Source organism: Elephas maximus, chromosome 3 (genome assembly GCF_024166365.1).
Source record: "Elephas maximus indicus isolate mEleMax1 chromosome 3, mEleMax1 primary haplotype, whole genome shotgun sequence".
Taxonomy (NCBI): domain Eukaryota; kingdom Metazoa; phylum Chordata; class Mammalia; order Proboscidea; family Elephantidae; genus Elephas; species Elephas maximus.
In genome coordinates, this window is record NC_064821.1 from 81858257 (window position 1) to 81874532 (window position 16276).

The 16276-nt window shown below is 36.8% G+C and overlaps 1 protein-coding gene across 2 annotated transcripts in view; it reads left to right on the forward strand.

The window, feature by feature from the left end:
- Window positions 1-16276, forward strand: part of RLF (RLF zinc finger) — a 92361-nt gene that overhangs the window by 23810 nt on the left and 52275 nt on the right. For both annotated transcript variants that reach the window (XM_049878895.1, XM_049878896.1), the window contains exons 2-4: window positions 8759-8913; window positions 10316-10397; window positions 12091-12223. In XM_049878895.1, coding sequence (XP_049734852.1) covers window positions 8759-8913; window positions 10316-10397; window positions 12091-12223 — 370 coding nt within the window. The remainder of the gene's footprint in view (window positions 1-8758; window positions 8914-10315; window positions 10398-12090; window positions 12224-16276) is intronic.

The following is a 16276-nucleotide window of genomic DNA, read 5'->3' on the forward strand; positions in this document are numbered from 1 at the left end:
ATGCATATAAGGTGATTGAAAACACCATGGCTTGGGTTAGGTGCACTTTAGTCCTCAGAGTGACATCTTTGCTTTTTAACACTTGAAACAGATCTTTTGCAGCAAATTTGCCCAGTGCAGTGCATCTTTTGATTTCTTGACTGCTGCTTCCGTGGGTGCTGGTTGTGAAGCCAAGTAAAATGAAACCCTTGACAGCTTCAGCCTTTTCCCCATATATCATGACGCTGCTTATTGGTCCAGTTGTGAGGACTGTTGTTTTCTTTATGTTGAGGTGTAATCTATACTGAGGGCAGTAGACTTTGATCCTCATCAGTAAGTGCTTTAAGTCCTCTTCACTTGCAGCAAGTAAGGTTGTGTCATCTGCATATTGCAGATTGTTAATGAATTTTCCTTCAATCCTGATACTGCATGCTTCTTCATATAGTCCAGTTTCTTGAATTATTTGGTCAGCTTATAGATTGAATAAGTATAGTGAAAGAAAACAACCCTGACACACACCTTTTCTGATCTTAAAACACACAGTATCCCCTTGTTCTGTTTGAACAACTGGCTCTGGGTCTATGTACAAATTTTTTATGAGCTCATTAAGTGTTCTGGAATTCACATTTTTCCATTGTTATTCATAATTTGTTATAATTCACACAGTCTAATGCCTTTGCGCAGTCAATAAAACACAGGTAAATATCTTCCTGATATTCTCTGCTTTAAGCCAATATCCATCTGCCATGAGCAATGATATCTCTTATTCCACATCCTTTTCTGAATCTGGCTTGAATTTGGCAGTTCCCTGTCGATGTACTGCTGCACTTACTTTTGAATGATCTTCACCAAATTTTACTTTCTTGTGATATTTATGATATTGTTTGATAATTTCTGCGTTCTGTTGGATCACCTTCCTTTGAAATGGGCACAAATATGGATCTCTTCCTATTGGTTGGCCAGGTAGCTGTCTTCACAGTTCTTGGAAATAAAGCATCTATTTGTTGAAACATCTCAATTGGTATTCTATTCCTGGAGTCTTGTTTTTCACCAGTGACTTCAGTGTAGCTTGGACTTCTTTCAGTACCATCGGCTCTTGATCATATGCTACCTCCTGAAATGGTTGAACATTGACCAATTCTTTTTGGTACAGTGACTCTGTGTCTTCTTCCATCCTCTTTGGATGCTTCCTGAGTCTTTCAGTATTTGCCTATAGAATTGTTCAATATTGCAACTCAAGGTTTGAATTTTTTCTTCAGTTCTTGCAGTTTGAGATATGCTGAGCATGGTCTTCCCTTTCGGTTTTTTAACAGCTCAGGTCTTTTCATATTTCGTTATAATACTTTGTCTTCTCCAGCTGCTCTTTGAAATCTTCTGTTCAGCTCTTTTACTTTATCACTTCTTCCATTCTCTTCAGCCACTGTCTGTTCAAGAGTAAGTTTCAGAGTCTTCTGACATCTGTTTTTAGTCTTTTTAATGACCTTTTGCTTTCTTCATATGTGGTCTTTGATGCCATCCCACTACTCATCTGGTCTTCGGTCATTAGTGTTCAATTCATCAAATCTATTCTTAAGATGGCTGCTAAATTCAGGTGGGATATACTAAAGGTTGTACTTTAGCTGTCATGGACTTGTTTTCATTTTCTTCAACTTGAACTTGCATATGAGCAATTGACGGTCCCTTCCTCATTTGGCCCCTGGCCTTATTCTGACTGATGATACTGAGCTGCCACAGATGTAGTTGATTTGATTCCTGTGTATTCCATTCAGTGAGGTCTGGTGTATAGTCGCCATTTATGTTGTTGAAAAAAGGTATCTGCAATGAAGTCGTTGGTCTTGCAAAATTCTTTCATACAGTCTCTGGCTTTACTCCTTTTACCAAGGTCTTATTTTCCAACTACTGATCTTCTTTGTCCAATTTTTGCATTCTAATCACTAGTAATTATCAATGCATCTTGATTGCATATTTGGTCAATTTCAGACTGCAAAAGGTGGTTAAAAAAATCTTCAGTTTCTTCAGCCTTGCCATTAGGGTTTGGTGCGTGAACTTGAATAATAGTCGTATTAACTGGTCTTCATTGTACGCGTTTGGATATTATCCTGTCACTGACTGTGTTGTACTTCAGGATTGATCTTGAAATGTTCTTTTTGATGATGAATGTGATGCCATTCCTCTTTAATTTGTTGTTCCCAGCTTAGTAGACCATATCGTCTGATTCAGAATGGCCAATACCAGTCCATTTCAGCTCAGTAATGCCTAGGATATCGATCTTTTTGCATTCCATTTCATTTTTGATGACTCCAGTTTTCCTAGATTCATACTTTGTACGTTCCATGTTCCGACTATTAGTGGATGTCTGCAGTTGTTTCGTCTTGAAAGCTGTACTCCATCCACGTCATTATGGTTGACCCTGTACTTGAGGCAGCTCTTCCCCAGTCGTATTTTAAGTACCTTCCAACCAGAGAGGCTTGTCTGCACTGTATCAGACAGTGTTCTGCTGCTATTCATAAGGTTTTAACTGGCCAATTTTTAGAATTAGATCTCCAGGTCCTTCTTACTAGTCTGCCTTAGTCTGGAAGCTCAGCTGAAGCCTGTTCACCTTGGGTGACCATGCTGGCATTTGAAGTACCAGTAGCATAGCTTCCATCATTATAGCAACATGCAGGACACCACAGTAGGACAAACTGACAGACAAGTGGTGGTCTTTTCCAATCTGACCTTGTATTTCTTTCTCTTGACATATTCCTCTGGTTAGAATTTCTAACACGATATTGAATAGAAATAGTGAGAGCGGGCACCCTTGCCTTTTTCACCATTTCAAGGGGAAATCTCTCAATCTTTTCCCATTAAGTATTACATGGGCTTTTGGCTTTTCATGTATGCTCTGAATCATACTGAGGAACTTTCCTTCTATTTGAATGCTTTTGATGGTTTTCATTATGAAAGCGTGTTGGATTTTATCAACTGCTCTTTCTACATTCATAGAGATAATTGTGGTTCTTTTCCCTTGTTCTATTGATGTATATATTACATTGACTGAAAGCTTTCTTATTTTTAGATTAGCCAGTGTGGACAGTAAGTAATTTGCAGACCTAAAACAGAATTTCTTACTAACATAAATTTTAACAAATTTCTTAAGGAAGATTAGAGGTGATCTTATTGTTTATGTGACATATACGTATATATTCCGTATGCCTTCTGTCTGTTCATTTAGCTGCGAAGCAGGATTGTTTTGGGATCGATTTTATGATCCTCTGTTATTATGTCAAGCTTTTTTCTTCTATTAAAGTTTGGGGTTTAATTAAATGGGGACATGATGCTTTTCTGAAAATGCAGAACCTCACTTATGTAAACGGTGACAAAATAGCAAGATATTTAATTGAAAGGGTATGTGCTAGAATGGGTTAATTGGCAATGATCATTCAGGTATGCAAAGATCAGATAATCTGATATGTTAGCTAAGAGAGCTTTTACTGTGTACGTTTCCTTGTTTTTTTTTTTTAAGTAGTCAAGACCACGCTAACAGTTCTCAATTACTGGAGGTGATAATATGGACTATTAGTGTGGAAAGTAAAGCTGCAGAAAAGGTAGTGAAATCCTACAGTGCCACCATAGCTATTTGTAGTTGTTTGGGCAGAAAAAGAAGCAGGCCTGGTAGCACGAAGGTTAAGCCTTTGGCTAATGGAAAGGTTGGTAGGTCGAACCCACACAGTGGCTCCAAGGGAGAAAGACTTCGCGATGTAGGCCTGTAAAGATTATTGCCTACAAAACCCTATGGGACAATTCTACTCTGTCACATGGGGTTGCTAGGACTTGAAATGTACTTGGCCGGTACCTAAAATTGTATGTGCAGATAGGACATTAGGACTCTTTGAAGAGATTATTCTAGTGGTATTGAATTCAGATCAAGTGTAATTCACTCAGGATAAGCTACTTTCTGAAAGATAAGACTTGCCCATAGAAGTAGCCCCAACCAAAAGAGCATTAGGAACTCCTTAGCCCTAAAAAATGGTTGTACTCTGCCTGTGACGCTTAATTTAAGCCTTATCCTAACCAAACATATCAATTGAGCATAGGCAAAACGTAATCAGACGGAAGAAAGAAATATATTACAGGAGAGAGCAACTCCATAGAACCTAGAAAGTCCCTAGAACAAAAAGTTGGCATTGTTTATCGAGTCCTGTCCAAGCACATAAGCCAGCTTTTCACCATAATTTGTACGACTTCTTAGTGATAGAACACATGTAATTTACCAGGCTTTATTGTGGTTCTGTTTTTCCTTGACCTAGATTCCGTACCCACCAGATAAGCTCTCAGATACCTGAATATGGGAAATGAGTACTCTGGGTGGGTGATATGACCATCCTCCATTGTAACCAAATAAATTGGCATTTTGGCCTATATGTTAATCTTTTTTTTTTTTTAATTCAGATGAAATTCACATAATATAAAATATTTAAGGTGTACCAAATAGTGGCATTTAGTACTTTCACGTTGTTGTACAGTCATCACTACATCAGTAGTTGCAAAATAGTTTTATCATCCCATAAGAAACCCTGTATCCATTAATCAGGCACTCTATATTCTCCCCTTCCCCAGCTCCTAGCAACCACCAGTCTGCTTTCTGTCTCAGTGGATTTACCGATTCTGTATATTTCATATAAATGGAATCACATAACACTTGCTCTTTTGTGTCTGACTTCTTTTCACTTAGCATATTTGCAAGGTTCACATTGTAGCATGTATCTGTACTTCATAACTTTTTATGGCTGAATAATAGTCCGTTTGTTCATTCATTCATTCGTTAATGGATATTTGGGTTGTTTTCACCTTTTGGCTACAATATTGTTTGAGTACCTGTTTTCAGTTTTTTTTTGGGCAAAGAATATTGAATATACCATGGACTGCCAAAAGAATGAACAAATCTGTCTTAGAAGAAGTACGACCAGAATGCTCCTTAGAAGCAAGGATGGCGAGACTGCGTCTTACATACTTTGGACATATTGTCTGGAGGGATCAGTCCCTGGAGAAGGACATCATGCTTGGCAAAGTACAGGGTCAGCAGAAAAGAGGAAGACGCTCAACGAGGTGGATTGACACAGTGGCTGCAACAATGAGCTCAAGCATAACAACAATTATAAGGATGGTGCAGGACCAGGCAGTGTTTCATTCTGTTGTGCATAGGGTCGCTATGAGTCGGCATCGACGCCACGGCACCTAACAACAACATACCTAGGAGTAGAATTGATTGGTCATATGGTAATTCTATGTTTTACCTTTTGAGGGGCCCCCAAACTGTTTTCTACAGAGGCTGCACCATTTTACATTGCCACCAGCGGTATATTATGGTTCCAGTTTCACCATATCCTTGCCAACACTTGTTATTGTTCGTCTTTTTTTGATTATAGTTATCCTAGTGGTTGTAAAGCGGTATCTCATTGTAGTTTTGATTTGTATTTCCCTAATGACATTGAGCATCTTTGCTTGGGTTTATTGGCCATTTGTATACCTTCTTTGGTGAAATGTCTGTTCAGGTGCTTTGTTCATTTTTTAATTGGGTCATTTGTCTTTTTGTTGTTGTGTTTTAGGAGTTCTTTGTATATTCTGGATATTAAGCCCTTATCTGATAAATGGTTTCCGAATACTTTCTCCCCATTCTGTAGGTTTTTTTTTTCACTTTATTGATAAAATGCCCTTTGATACACAAAAGTTTTAAGTTTTGGTGAAGTACAGTTTATCTAATTTTCCTTTGTTGTTCATGCTTTGGCATTATAACTAAGAATCTCTTGCTAAAAAAAGACCTTGACTCCTCCCTGGAGGGGAGATGAGAGGGTAGAGGGGGTTAGAAGCTGGCAAAATGGACACGAAAAGAGAGAGTGGAGGGAGGGAGCAGGCTGTCTCATTGGGGGAGAGCAACTGAGAGTATGTAGCAAGGTGTATATAAGTTTTTGTGTGAGAGACTGACTTGATTTGTAAACTTTCACTTAAAGCACAATTAAAAAAAAAAAAAAAAGACCTTGAAGTGTTACCTTTACATTTTCTTCTGTGTTTATGGTCTTAGCTCTTATAATTAGGTGTTGATTCATTGTGAGTTAACCATCATGTTTGATATGAGGTAGGAGTCTCCCTTCATTTGTTCGCATGTGGATATCCAGTTGTCCTAGCACCATTTGTTGAAGGGAGTATTATTTTCTATTAAATGGTCTTGTCACCTTTGTCAAAGATGTATGGGGTTATTTATGAACTCTCAGTTGTGTTCCATTAGTCTATATGTTTATACTGATGTCAGTACCACACTATTTTGATTACTGTAGCTTTGTAGTAGGGTTTGAAATCAGAAAGTGTGAGCCCTCCAACTTTGTTTTCCTTTTTCAATTTGAGGATCAGCTTTTTCATCTCAGTGGGGAAAAACAATTGTTGGAATTTTGATAGGAATGGCATTGAATCTGTAGATCACTTTGGGTATTATTTCCATCTTAACAATATTAAGTTTTCCAATCCATGAATACAGGTGTCTTTCCATTTATAAGGTTTTCTTTAATTTTTTCAGCCTTGTCTTGTAGTTTTCAGTGTACAAGTCTTTCACTTGTTTAAATTTATTCTTAGGTATTTTATTCTTTTGGATGTTATTTTAAACGGAATTGTTGTCTTAATTTCCATTTGAGATTGTTCGTTCCTGATGTATAGGAGCCCTCTTGATTTTTCCTGGGTTGATCTTGAGTCTTGCAACTTTGCAGAGTTAATTAGCTCTAGTAGTGTTTTTGTGAATTCCTTGGGATTTTTCACTTATAAGATCGTGACTTCTGCAAATAGAGATAGTATTACTTCTTCCTTTCCGATTTAGGTGCCTTCTTCCTCCCCTTCTAATTTTTGTTATATTTAGATCCTTCTCCTCTCCTTCTTATAGTTTTTGTTATATTTAAGTCTTTGATCCATTTCCAATTAGTTTTTTGTATGATGTGAGGTATGGGTCCTGTTTCATTTTTTTACAGATGGACATCCAGTTTTGCCAGTACCATTTGTTAGAAAGTGTAGTTTTCCTGTTTGCTGGACTTTGGGCCATTGTTGAAGGTGAGCGTAGGTGGATGGATTTACATCTAGGTTCTCAATTCTGTTCCACTGGTCTATGTATGTATCGTTTTACCAGTACCAGGCTGTTCTGACTACAGTAGCTGTATAGTAGTTTCTGAGGTCAGGTAGTGCAAGTCTTCCTACTTTACTCTTCTTCAGTAGTCCTTAGCTGGGGCCTCTTCCCTTTCCATATAAAGTTAGTGATTAGTTTTTCCATCTCTTTAAAGAAGGCTGTTGGTGTTTGGATTGGGATTGCATTGTATTTGTAGATTCCTTTGGGTAGAATATAGGGTTGCTATGAGTTGGAATCAACTCAGTGGCAACGGGCTTGGGTATTTTTTGGGGGGGGGTAGAATTGTCGTTTTCACAATGTTAAGTCTACCTGTTCGTGAGCATGGTATGTTTTTCCATTTATGTGGGTCTCTTGGTTTCTTGCTGTAGTGTTTTGTAGTTTTCTTTGTGTAGGTCTTTTACATCCCTGGTTAGATTTATTCCTAAGCATTTTATTTTTTTAGGGGCTGTTAGAAGTGGTATTGTTTTCCTGATTTCCTTTTCATAGTTCTCTTCATTGATGTGTAGGAATCCAACTGATTTTTGTATGTGTATCTTGTATCGTCCAACTCCACCGAATCTATTCCGGTAGTTTTCTGGTGGAGTCTTTTGGTCTGAGTGTTTTTATCGTGAAAGTTTGTTGGATTTTGTCGGATGGTTTTTCTGCATCGTTTGAGATGACTGTGGGCTTTTCGTTTGTTTGTTTTTGTTTTTCCTCTTCTGTTATGTTGATTTTCTTATATTGAACAACCTTTATATTTCTGGGATAAAGCCCACTTGATCATGGTGTATAAACCTTTTAATGTGCTGCTGGATTTGGTTTGCTGGGATTTTGTTGTGGATTTTTGTATCTCTATTCATAAGGGATATTGGTCTGTAGTTCCCTTGTGATATTTTTGTCTAGCTTTGGTATCAGGCTAATACTGCTTCACAGAATGTATTAGGAAATGTTCCTTACTCTTGTATTTTTTTTTAATGAACTGTTTTCTACAAAAAAAGTATAACATTGACCTTTAATAAATTGGTTAGTGTTACTCCCTAGAAGCCTAACCAATTCAATATGTGCAGAGAAAAATGGATTTTATAAAGCTTTAGAGCTGAGGACCATACTCAGGAATAAGTCTTCTTGTAGAAGGCATGACTCTTAGTGTTTTTCTTGTATACCCAGTGCTTCGCATGTGGTTGGCGCTAAATTTAAAGTTGTATTAATGAAACTTACTGTTGAATTTTAGAGATGGTAGCTCCAGACCTCTAGTGAGAACATCTACAGACATTATATAGCTCTGTGGTACACTTAGACCTATTCTCATGTCAGAAGAGCAGTGCTGCTTTTTCTTGAACTCAACAGGAACAGTTCATTAAGTAATGAAAATAGAATCTGAGCTCAGCTGTTAACCAAAAGATCAGTTCAGATCCACCAGCCACTCCTTGGGAACTCTGTGGGGCAGGTCTACTCTGTCCTGTAGGGCTGCTGTGAGTCGGAATTGACTCAATGGTAATGGGTTAAACCAACCGGAGCCTAAAAGGGCAAATAAAAGATGTATGCACCTGTAAGAAAAAACAAGAGGGGTAGTGCATTTGAGAGAACAAAGACAATGTATTTATTTAATTATTTTTATTTTTTTAAAATAATTATATCTTTAATTTTATTTTTTAGACCTTATTGCAATATGCAAGCAACAAGAATGCATCAGAACATATTGCGTATCTTCTGGAGGTATATCGTCTTGCCATCCAAAGCTTTGCCAGTGCACGGCCGTATTTAACTACTGAATGTGAAGATGTCCTGTTAGTGCTTGGCAGATTAGTACTGTAAGTTTAAGAATTTAAATCACTCTTAATATCGAGACCATTGGTTTCATAATGTTTGCCTGACTTCTCTTTATTACGGCATCACATTTATTCTTCAAAGCACCATTAGAGTCATACTTTTGAATGAAATTTCCTATGTCCTGAGCCTCCATTCTCAGTGTTCCGGAAGATACAGTGCAAGGGAATCTTGAGCCAAGCAATGTAATCTTAAGCTGCCCTAGAATTTCTTCTCCTACTTAGGCTTGGAATCTCAGTGTGACACATTTTCTCTCTGTTGCATAGGTATCAATCCTTTCAAGCGACAGAGTATCTGGAAACTGTAGTGGTCATTAAGGAATACTGTGTACTTTGGGGGAAACACCATAAAATTCTGCAATTTGTATTATTTGAACTAAGGATAATTTTGCTAGCAGAAAGTATCAGGGTACAGCATAAGGTCACCACTCTGAGTCCATGACCATTTAGCCCCTGTTTTTTCTATTAATATTCGACTGCTTAGCAGCAGACAAAATTATATTTTTAATGTAGTTTTCATCTGCAAATTGGGAAAAAAAAAAAAACAACAGTTATTAAGTTTTACCTAGGGATTACCTTGGTTCAGTTTACAGATTGTTTAAAGGTGGGATAACGTCTACTCTGGGTGATGTATTTTTCTTAGGCCTCACTTGTTTCCTGTCCTATTCTCCCAAGCCGGAAACCTCTAACTCCATATCTTTATGGATATCAAGTGTTCCTGATTTTATAATCTCATTGTTCCTCCTACTAAGTCCCACTTTCCCATATTACCTAGGCTAAAGGAGTAAAGTAATATGCCGCAAGATTTTAAAGAGGTGCTGGTTGGTTAGTATTTTGAGTTGAATTTGTTCTGCATTTCCTCTTTTTTTTTTAATTCTTTTATTTTGTTTCTGTGCCTCTGGGTAATGGTTAAGGTAGAAAGAAGAACCTCTTTGCCTTGCTTGGTTTGTTATAGGTAAAGAAATGACTTTGCTAATCTTTTTTGCTTCTTTTGCAAGTGATAGAAACCTATATAGATGACAGTTACATATGTTTATCATTGTACCAGCTAAATTGACAATAGCATGAGCTCCTGTTTTTATTGCCTGAAATCAGAATTGTTTCTGTATGCTCTCCTCCCCACAAAAACCAAATGAAACTTTTTGGAATATGATTTCTAAAAGGCTTATATTCTTACCAAATGTAGTAAAGCAACAATATAAAGTTCCTGGGGTTTCTTTTTTCTTTTCTCTTTTTTAAAGTGAAAAAGCCAATATAACAATGTTGAAAAAATTTTTCAAAAGAAAATAATGTAAATAGATATAAAATGTATATTCAGTATTGTGATGTTATGCTTAAATATGACTATAACCACCTTTATGTATTTACTTAGTTATTTATATTATAGGAGTTGTTTTGAATTGCTGCTTCCAGTGTCTGAAAGTGAACTGCCATGTGAAGTCTGGGTACCTTTCCTTCAGAGTCTACAGGTGAGTTGAGTTTTGTTCAGTGGTTTCTGAGACACTTAGTTAATTTCTCCCAGAAAATTAAATGAGAAACTTAGAATAAAACAAATTCATTTTGTTGTTGTTGGGTGCTGTCGTCGATTTGGACTCATAGCAACCCCATGTGACAGAGTAGATCTTAACTATAGTTTTCTAGGTTGTAATCTTTACAGGAACAGATCGCCAGGTCTTTCTCCTGTGGATCTGCTGGGTAGGTTCAAACTGCCACCTTTTGGGTATATATTGATAATAAATTCATGGGATGAGAAAAAAGTCCTCTGGATGAAGGGGCGTGTTAAAATGGTTTTTTTGTTTGTTCGATTTATTTTGCCTACTTTTATGTAGCTTAGAAATCAATAAAAAGTTAGTTTCTATTATTCAAAAACAAAGTTTTAGAATAAAGCTATCAAAAATTTAAAAATATACATGATTATAATTAGTATAATACACATTATATATTTCACTTGAATAAATATAATATTCTAGGTCTGTGAGCATTTTTGACTTAATGAATATTTTCCATAGGAACATTACTATAAATGGAAACTTGTGTTCCTAGAGAATTTTGGCTCTTAAAATAAGGGAAAACAAGTTAAAATTAAGAAAAAGTAATAACCAATAATCTTTACTAGTAATGCAGGCTAGTGAGACATATACTTAATATTTGTATCTAAGTTAAATTTTTGGTCCCCTTCTCCCCCTTGTATGTATTTCAAAGAATAAACAATTGACAATTACATTTTGTGTGTTTTTTTTAGGAGATAGAATGACAACTGATAACCTAGAGTTTTCAGGACATTTCATCTAGAGCCAACCCCTTATTTAAAAAGTAATTTAGTAGAAGAATTTAAACAGTTAAAAAGAATACAACTAGAAGTGTCATTAAGTAATGTTTCTGTTAGAAGAAAATGGGTTGCCTTTGTGAACAGTGCAGAATCCTTTGAAGGAAACTATACCAATGGCCTTAATCAGATCAGCTACTACCAGGGATATTAGTCAAGTCTTTAAAGAATCTGCTGGTAACATAAGCTGTCTTAATAGTAGGGCACTCCAAATACCCAGTAGTAACACAAGGACCCATATGGAATTTTGGTGATCATTTTATCTGTGGGAGATTCAGGAGTATGCTTAAAGCACCCTTAAACTTAGTGAAAACACCATAGTTTCATAAAAAGCAGCAATAAAATTCAGAAAGCTTTGAGGGTAATCTTTTTGTATTTATTTATTTTTAGTAAATCGAAGTTATAAATCCTTTCAATTCATAGATGTTCAGATATACACCTTTTCCTCACTTACCAATTATGTCGTTATCTGACATTTTCTATTTACAACGATAGTAAAAAATCTACCATCCGACTTTTTTGCCCATTAATAACGTATGTCTGGCAGTGATGAATACTGAGGTACAAGGTGAGAGTAATGCTGGCTATGATGGTTAAGATTATGTGTCAGCTTGGCTTGACCTTAGTGATTTGGCAGTTGTGTAATGATGTAATTATCCTCCATTTTTGTGATCCAATGTGGTCATCCATTTTCACATCACGCCAATTTTGCATAACAAACTGGTCTTTGGAACCTAACCATGTTGGTAAGTGAGGGAAGGGCGTTTTGAAAAGGCAAAACTGTTTTTCATATTAATTATTAATCTGTTTTCTGGATATGCTGTTTTTGTTTTTAGGAGTCACATGATGCATTATTGGAATTTGGGAATAATAACCTACAAATATTGGTTCATGTTACCAAGGAAGGGATGTGGAAAAACCCAATTCTTCTTAAAATTCTGTCTCAACAGCCAGTAGAAACAGAAGAAGGTAAGCCTTAAAACTTTACTGACTGCATTAGAAGAGAACTTAATTCTAAACGAACTGAAATTGATTATGGATTAAAATTTTGTGAGTTTCACCCGGTCATTCTGTTTTGCTTTGAGTAGTAAAAGTTAATTTAATATTTTGCTTATTTAAGTAAGGAGTTGGCATTTTTTAAGTGTTGTTTAAGTCTCCCTTTGTACTCCAAATTAATTAGGTAGAAACTAATTAATTTGCTTTTAGTTAATGGCATATGGCAGAGCTTTGATCATACTTTGTTTACTGATTATAATTTAAAAAAAAAAAAGGCCCATGAAAAATTGCTTTTTTATTTTATACTTACAAAATTTTGAAGTTCAGCATTTTGTAGAGAAATGTAAAGAATGAAATTCTCTGTCAGTTTAAGACCTGAAAATTTATGGATTTGAGTTGACATTTGCGTCTTAGACACATGTAACATCTCATTGCATATAGCTAATAATTGTAATTTCATTTCCTTCAAGTTAGTGGAAAGTTAAAAGGATGACATTCTGTTGAGTATGTTTTTGGAATAAAAACAGGTTTTAGAACAATTATTACACTTTTGGAAATATCTTTAGTTTAGATCTTAAAACAGGCCACTTGAATGTTGGTGCCCTAAAATATACCTGTATATTCCTTCAGTAGATTAACATATAAAGGCTTATTCATTCACCAGGTTTTATCAGCCTATTATATACATGCTGTCTGGGCTTTTCTTTATAGTGATAAGATTGGCATAAGGAAACTTAGATTTACTTTTGGTCCCTCTCCTTTGACAATTCTGCTTGTCAGTTGCACTGACCTAAAAAAAAAGTAATTAAAGAAAGATGGAAGGAAGGAAAGAAATAAGCGATTATAGGCTGTTAGACAAAAAATAGGTGTTTTTTTTTTTTTTAATTTTTATTGTGCTTTAAGTGCAAGTTTACAAATCAAGTCAGTCTCTCACACAAAAACTTATATACACCTTGCTACGTGCTCCTAATTGCCCTCCCCCTAATGAGACAGCCCGCTCCTTCCCTCCATTCTCTCTTTTTGTGTCCATTTCACCAGCTTCTAACCCCATCTACCCTCTCGTCTCCCTTCCAGGCAGGAGATGCCAACATAGACTCAAGTGTCCACCTGTTCCAAGAAAGCTCACTCCTCACCAGCATCCCTCTCCAACCCATTGTCCAGTCTAATCCCTGTCTGAAGAGTTGGCTTTGGGATGGTTCCTGTCCTGGGCCACAGAAGGTCTGGGGGCCATGACCACCGGGGTCCTTCTAGTCTCAGTCAGACCATTAAGTCTGGTCTTTTTACAGGAATTTGGGGTCTGCATCCCATCGCTCTCCTGCTTCCCCAGGGGTTCTTAGTTGTGTTCCCTGTCAGGGCAGTTATCAGTTGTAGCCAGGCACCATCTAGTTCTTCTGGTCTCAGGCTGATGTAGTCTCTGGTTTGTGTGGCCCTGAGAAAATAGTTTGGTTTTTATTGTTGTCTCTTGAGGTCCCCAATAAATAGTATCCCTTTGTAAGTAGTGGGGACTAAAATACCACCTTTATATTGATAAATGCTGATAGAGGCAGAGACAAATGTTTTCAAGAGCAGAATTAGGCAGACTTACCCACCCATTCCATGTGAGGCTGGAATGAAGCAGAGAAGAATGCGTGCTTTCTGCAGTCAAGCCCAACAGGAAAAGGAGTGAAATTGAGTTGTGTGTCCAGTTTATTTTCCCCTGATGTCCTAATCAGATATGTGACCCCCCCGCTTCAGGAGTTAACAGTAATTAATTTCTTTTCACATAGAAAACATCAAATGGGGAGAAGCATTGCTCACTTAAAATCCCGTGGTATCCTATCCATTTAGTGAAGATTAAGCACTCACTATCTCTAAGGCTCTGTCTGCCTGGATGCATGATACACACATGTCTAAGGAGTTATACTGGGAACCAGAATACAAGTGGTGGGGAAACTGTAGCTGCCTACTTTCACGATTGGCCCTTAATCAAATTTCAGGTCAAACGCTTATTAGTTTGACCCCTCCACTGCCCCTGCAAACTCAGATCTTAACATAGTAAAGGCTAAAAAACAGTGATTATCATTTCATTGATGGTCTTCTGTCTTCTGGTCGGTAAAGTAGCAATCAGAAGCATAAAAGTACACATTTTTTTACCTTCAAAGAATTCAATAAGTGCATTTTAATTTAGTTTTTAAATGGAAAAATAAATGAATAAAAGGTCTGCAGACATTTTTTTTTTTCCCTATTTCGAACTTCATTCCCGCCACACTCTCTTCCAAAAAAATGATATCACTGGAGTACATGTTAAATGCCAGGTGTTGACACTTATGCTTGGCATAGTCAGTTAAAACGTCACAAAAGAGCAGTTTTTTTTTTTTTTTACTGGACCTTAAAGCTTATTGTGTTTTACATGATGAAGTATATGTAAGATAAAGTGTCATAATGTCTGTAACTTACTTTTTTTTTCTTAATTTTTCTTGTGCTTTAAGTGAAGTTTACAAATTAAGTCAGTCTCTCATACAAAAATTTACATACACTCCTAATTGCTCTCTCCCTAATGAGACAGCCCGCTCTTTGCCTGCACTCACTCTTTTCGTCTCCATTCTGCCAGCTTCTTACCCCCTTTGCCTTCTCATTACCCCTTCAGATAGGAGATGCCAGCATAGTCTCAAGTGACTACTTGATCCAAGAAGTGCATTCTTCACCAGCATCTTTTTCTATCCCATTGTCCAGTCTAATCCCTGTCTGAAGAGTTGGCTTTGGGAATGGTGCAACTTATTTTAAATGGATCAGAAAAAGAAAAATAAAAGCTAGGCAAAGAAATAGGGGCAAAACAGTTCAATTTTTTTTTTAATATTTATTGTGCTTTAAGTGAAAGTTTACAAATCAAGTCGGACTCTCATAAAAAAATTTATAAACACCTTGCTTATATACTCTTAATTGCTCTCCACCTAATGAGACAGCACACTCCTTCCCTCCACTCTCTCTTTTCATGTCCATTCAGTAAACCGTTCAGTTTTTGAATTTAGGTGGAGAGTAGATGACTTAAAAATTTTTTTAATACTAAAATGTTTGAAAAAATAAAACACAGAAAGGATCACAATAGGGAGTGAAACTTCTCAGTATATATCTTTTAAAATATCGAATCATATAGATTGATTTCCTTTTAAAAAATAAATTTAAGTAAAGATTATTTTAGCATAACTTAAAATCATCTTAAAAATCCAAGATTTAGATGTGGGAAATTGATAAAGCAACAGTTTAAGTATGGTTGTAATATCCTGAATAGTTTTGCCTCACAGAAGTTGTGTTCCATCAAGTCGATTCCGACTCGCCATGACCGTGTAGGACAGACCAGAACTGCCCCTTTTGGATTTCCTAGGGAGTAATCTTCTCCTTACAGGAGCAGATCGCCAGGTCTTTTCTCCAACGAAGCGGCTGGTGGGTTTGAACTGCTGGTCTTTCAGTTCAGTTATCAGCCAAGTGTTTAACCATTGTGCCACCAGGGCTTCCTCACAGAAGTAATAACTATGATTTGTAGAGTGTCTGCTATGTGATGGGCACTATACTAATCTTTTCCACATTTCATCATCTGACTCCTAAAACACGTGAGAGATTACACATGCCCAAGGCCACTTAGTTAAAATTGTAGAGGCAGAATTTTAACCCCACTTGGGACATGTTAAAAGTTTTTGATTGGGTAGTGATAACCATTCAGTTACTAAATACATGGCTCTGTTAAACACTTCTATCAGTGAATCCTGTGAGAGCCAGAACTCAATGGGATGCCTTAGTTTTCTGGGTCTTGCAAATTTTCCACCTTCGGCAGGGTGCAGTGTTACCATTTTTCTGTTGCTCATTTTTGTGGAAAATATTTGAGTTTTCCTTCTCTGACAGGTTTCTGCCTTTCACAGCTTCTGGCTTTCACAGGTTTTACTGTGTAAGGCATTGTGCTTAGTGCTGTAGGGAATGCAAAGTGAACATGGCATGGTATTTGCTCATAAATTACTGACAGTCTTGTGTAATTAAGGGAGATAGCAGAGACAG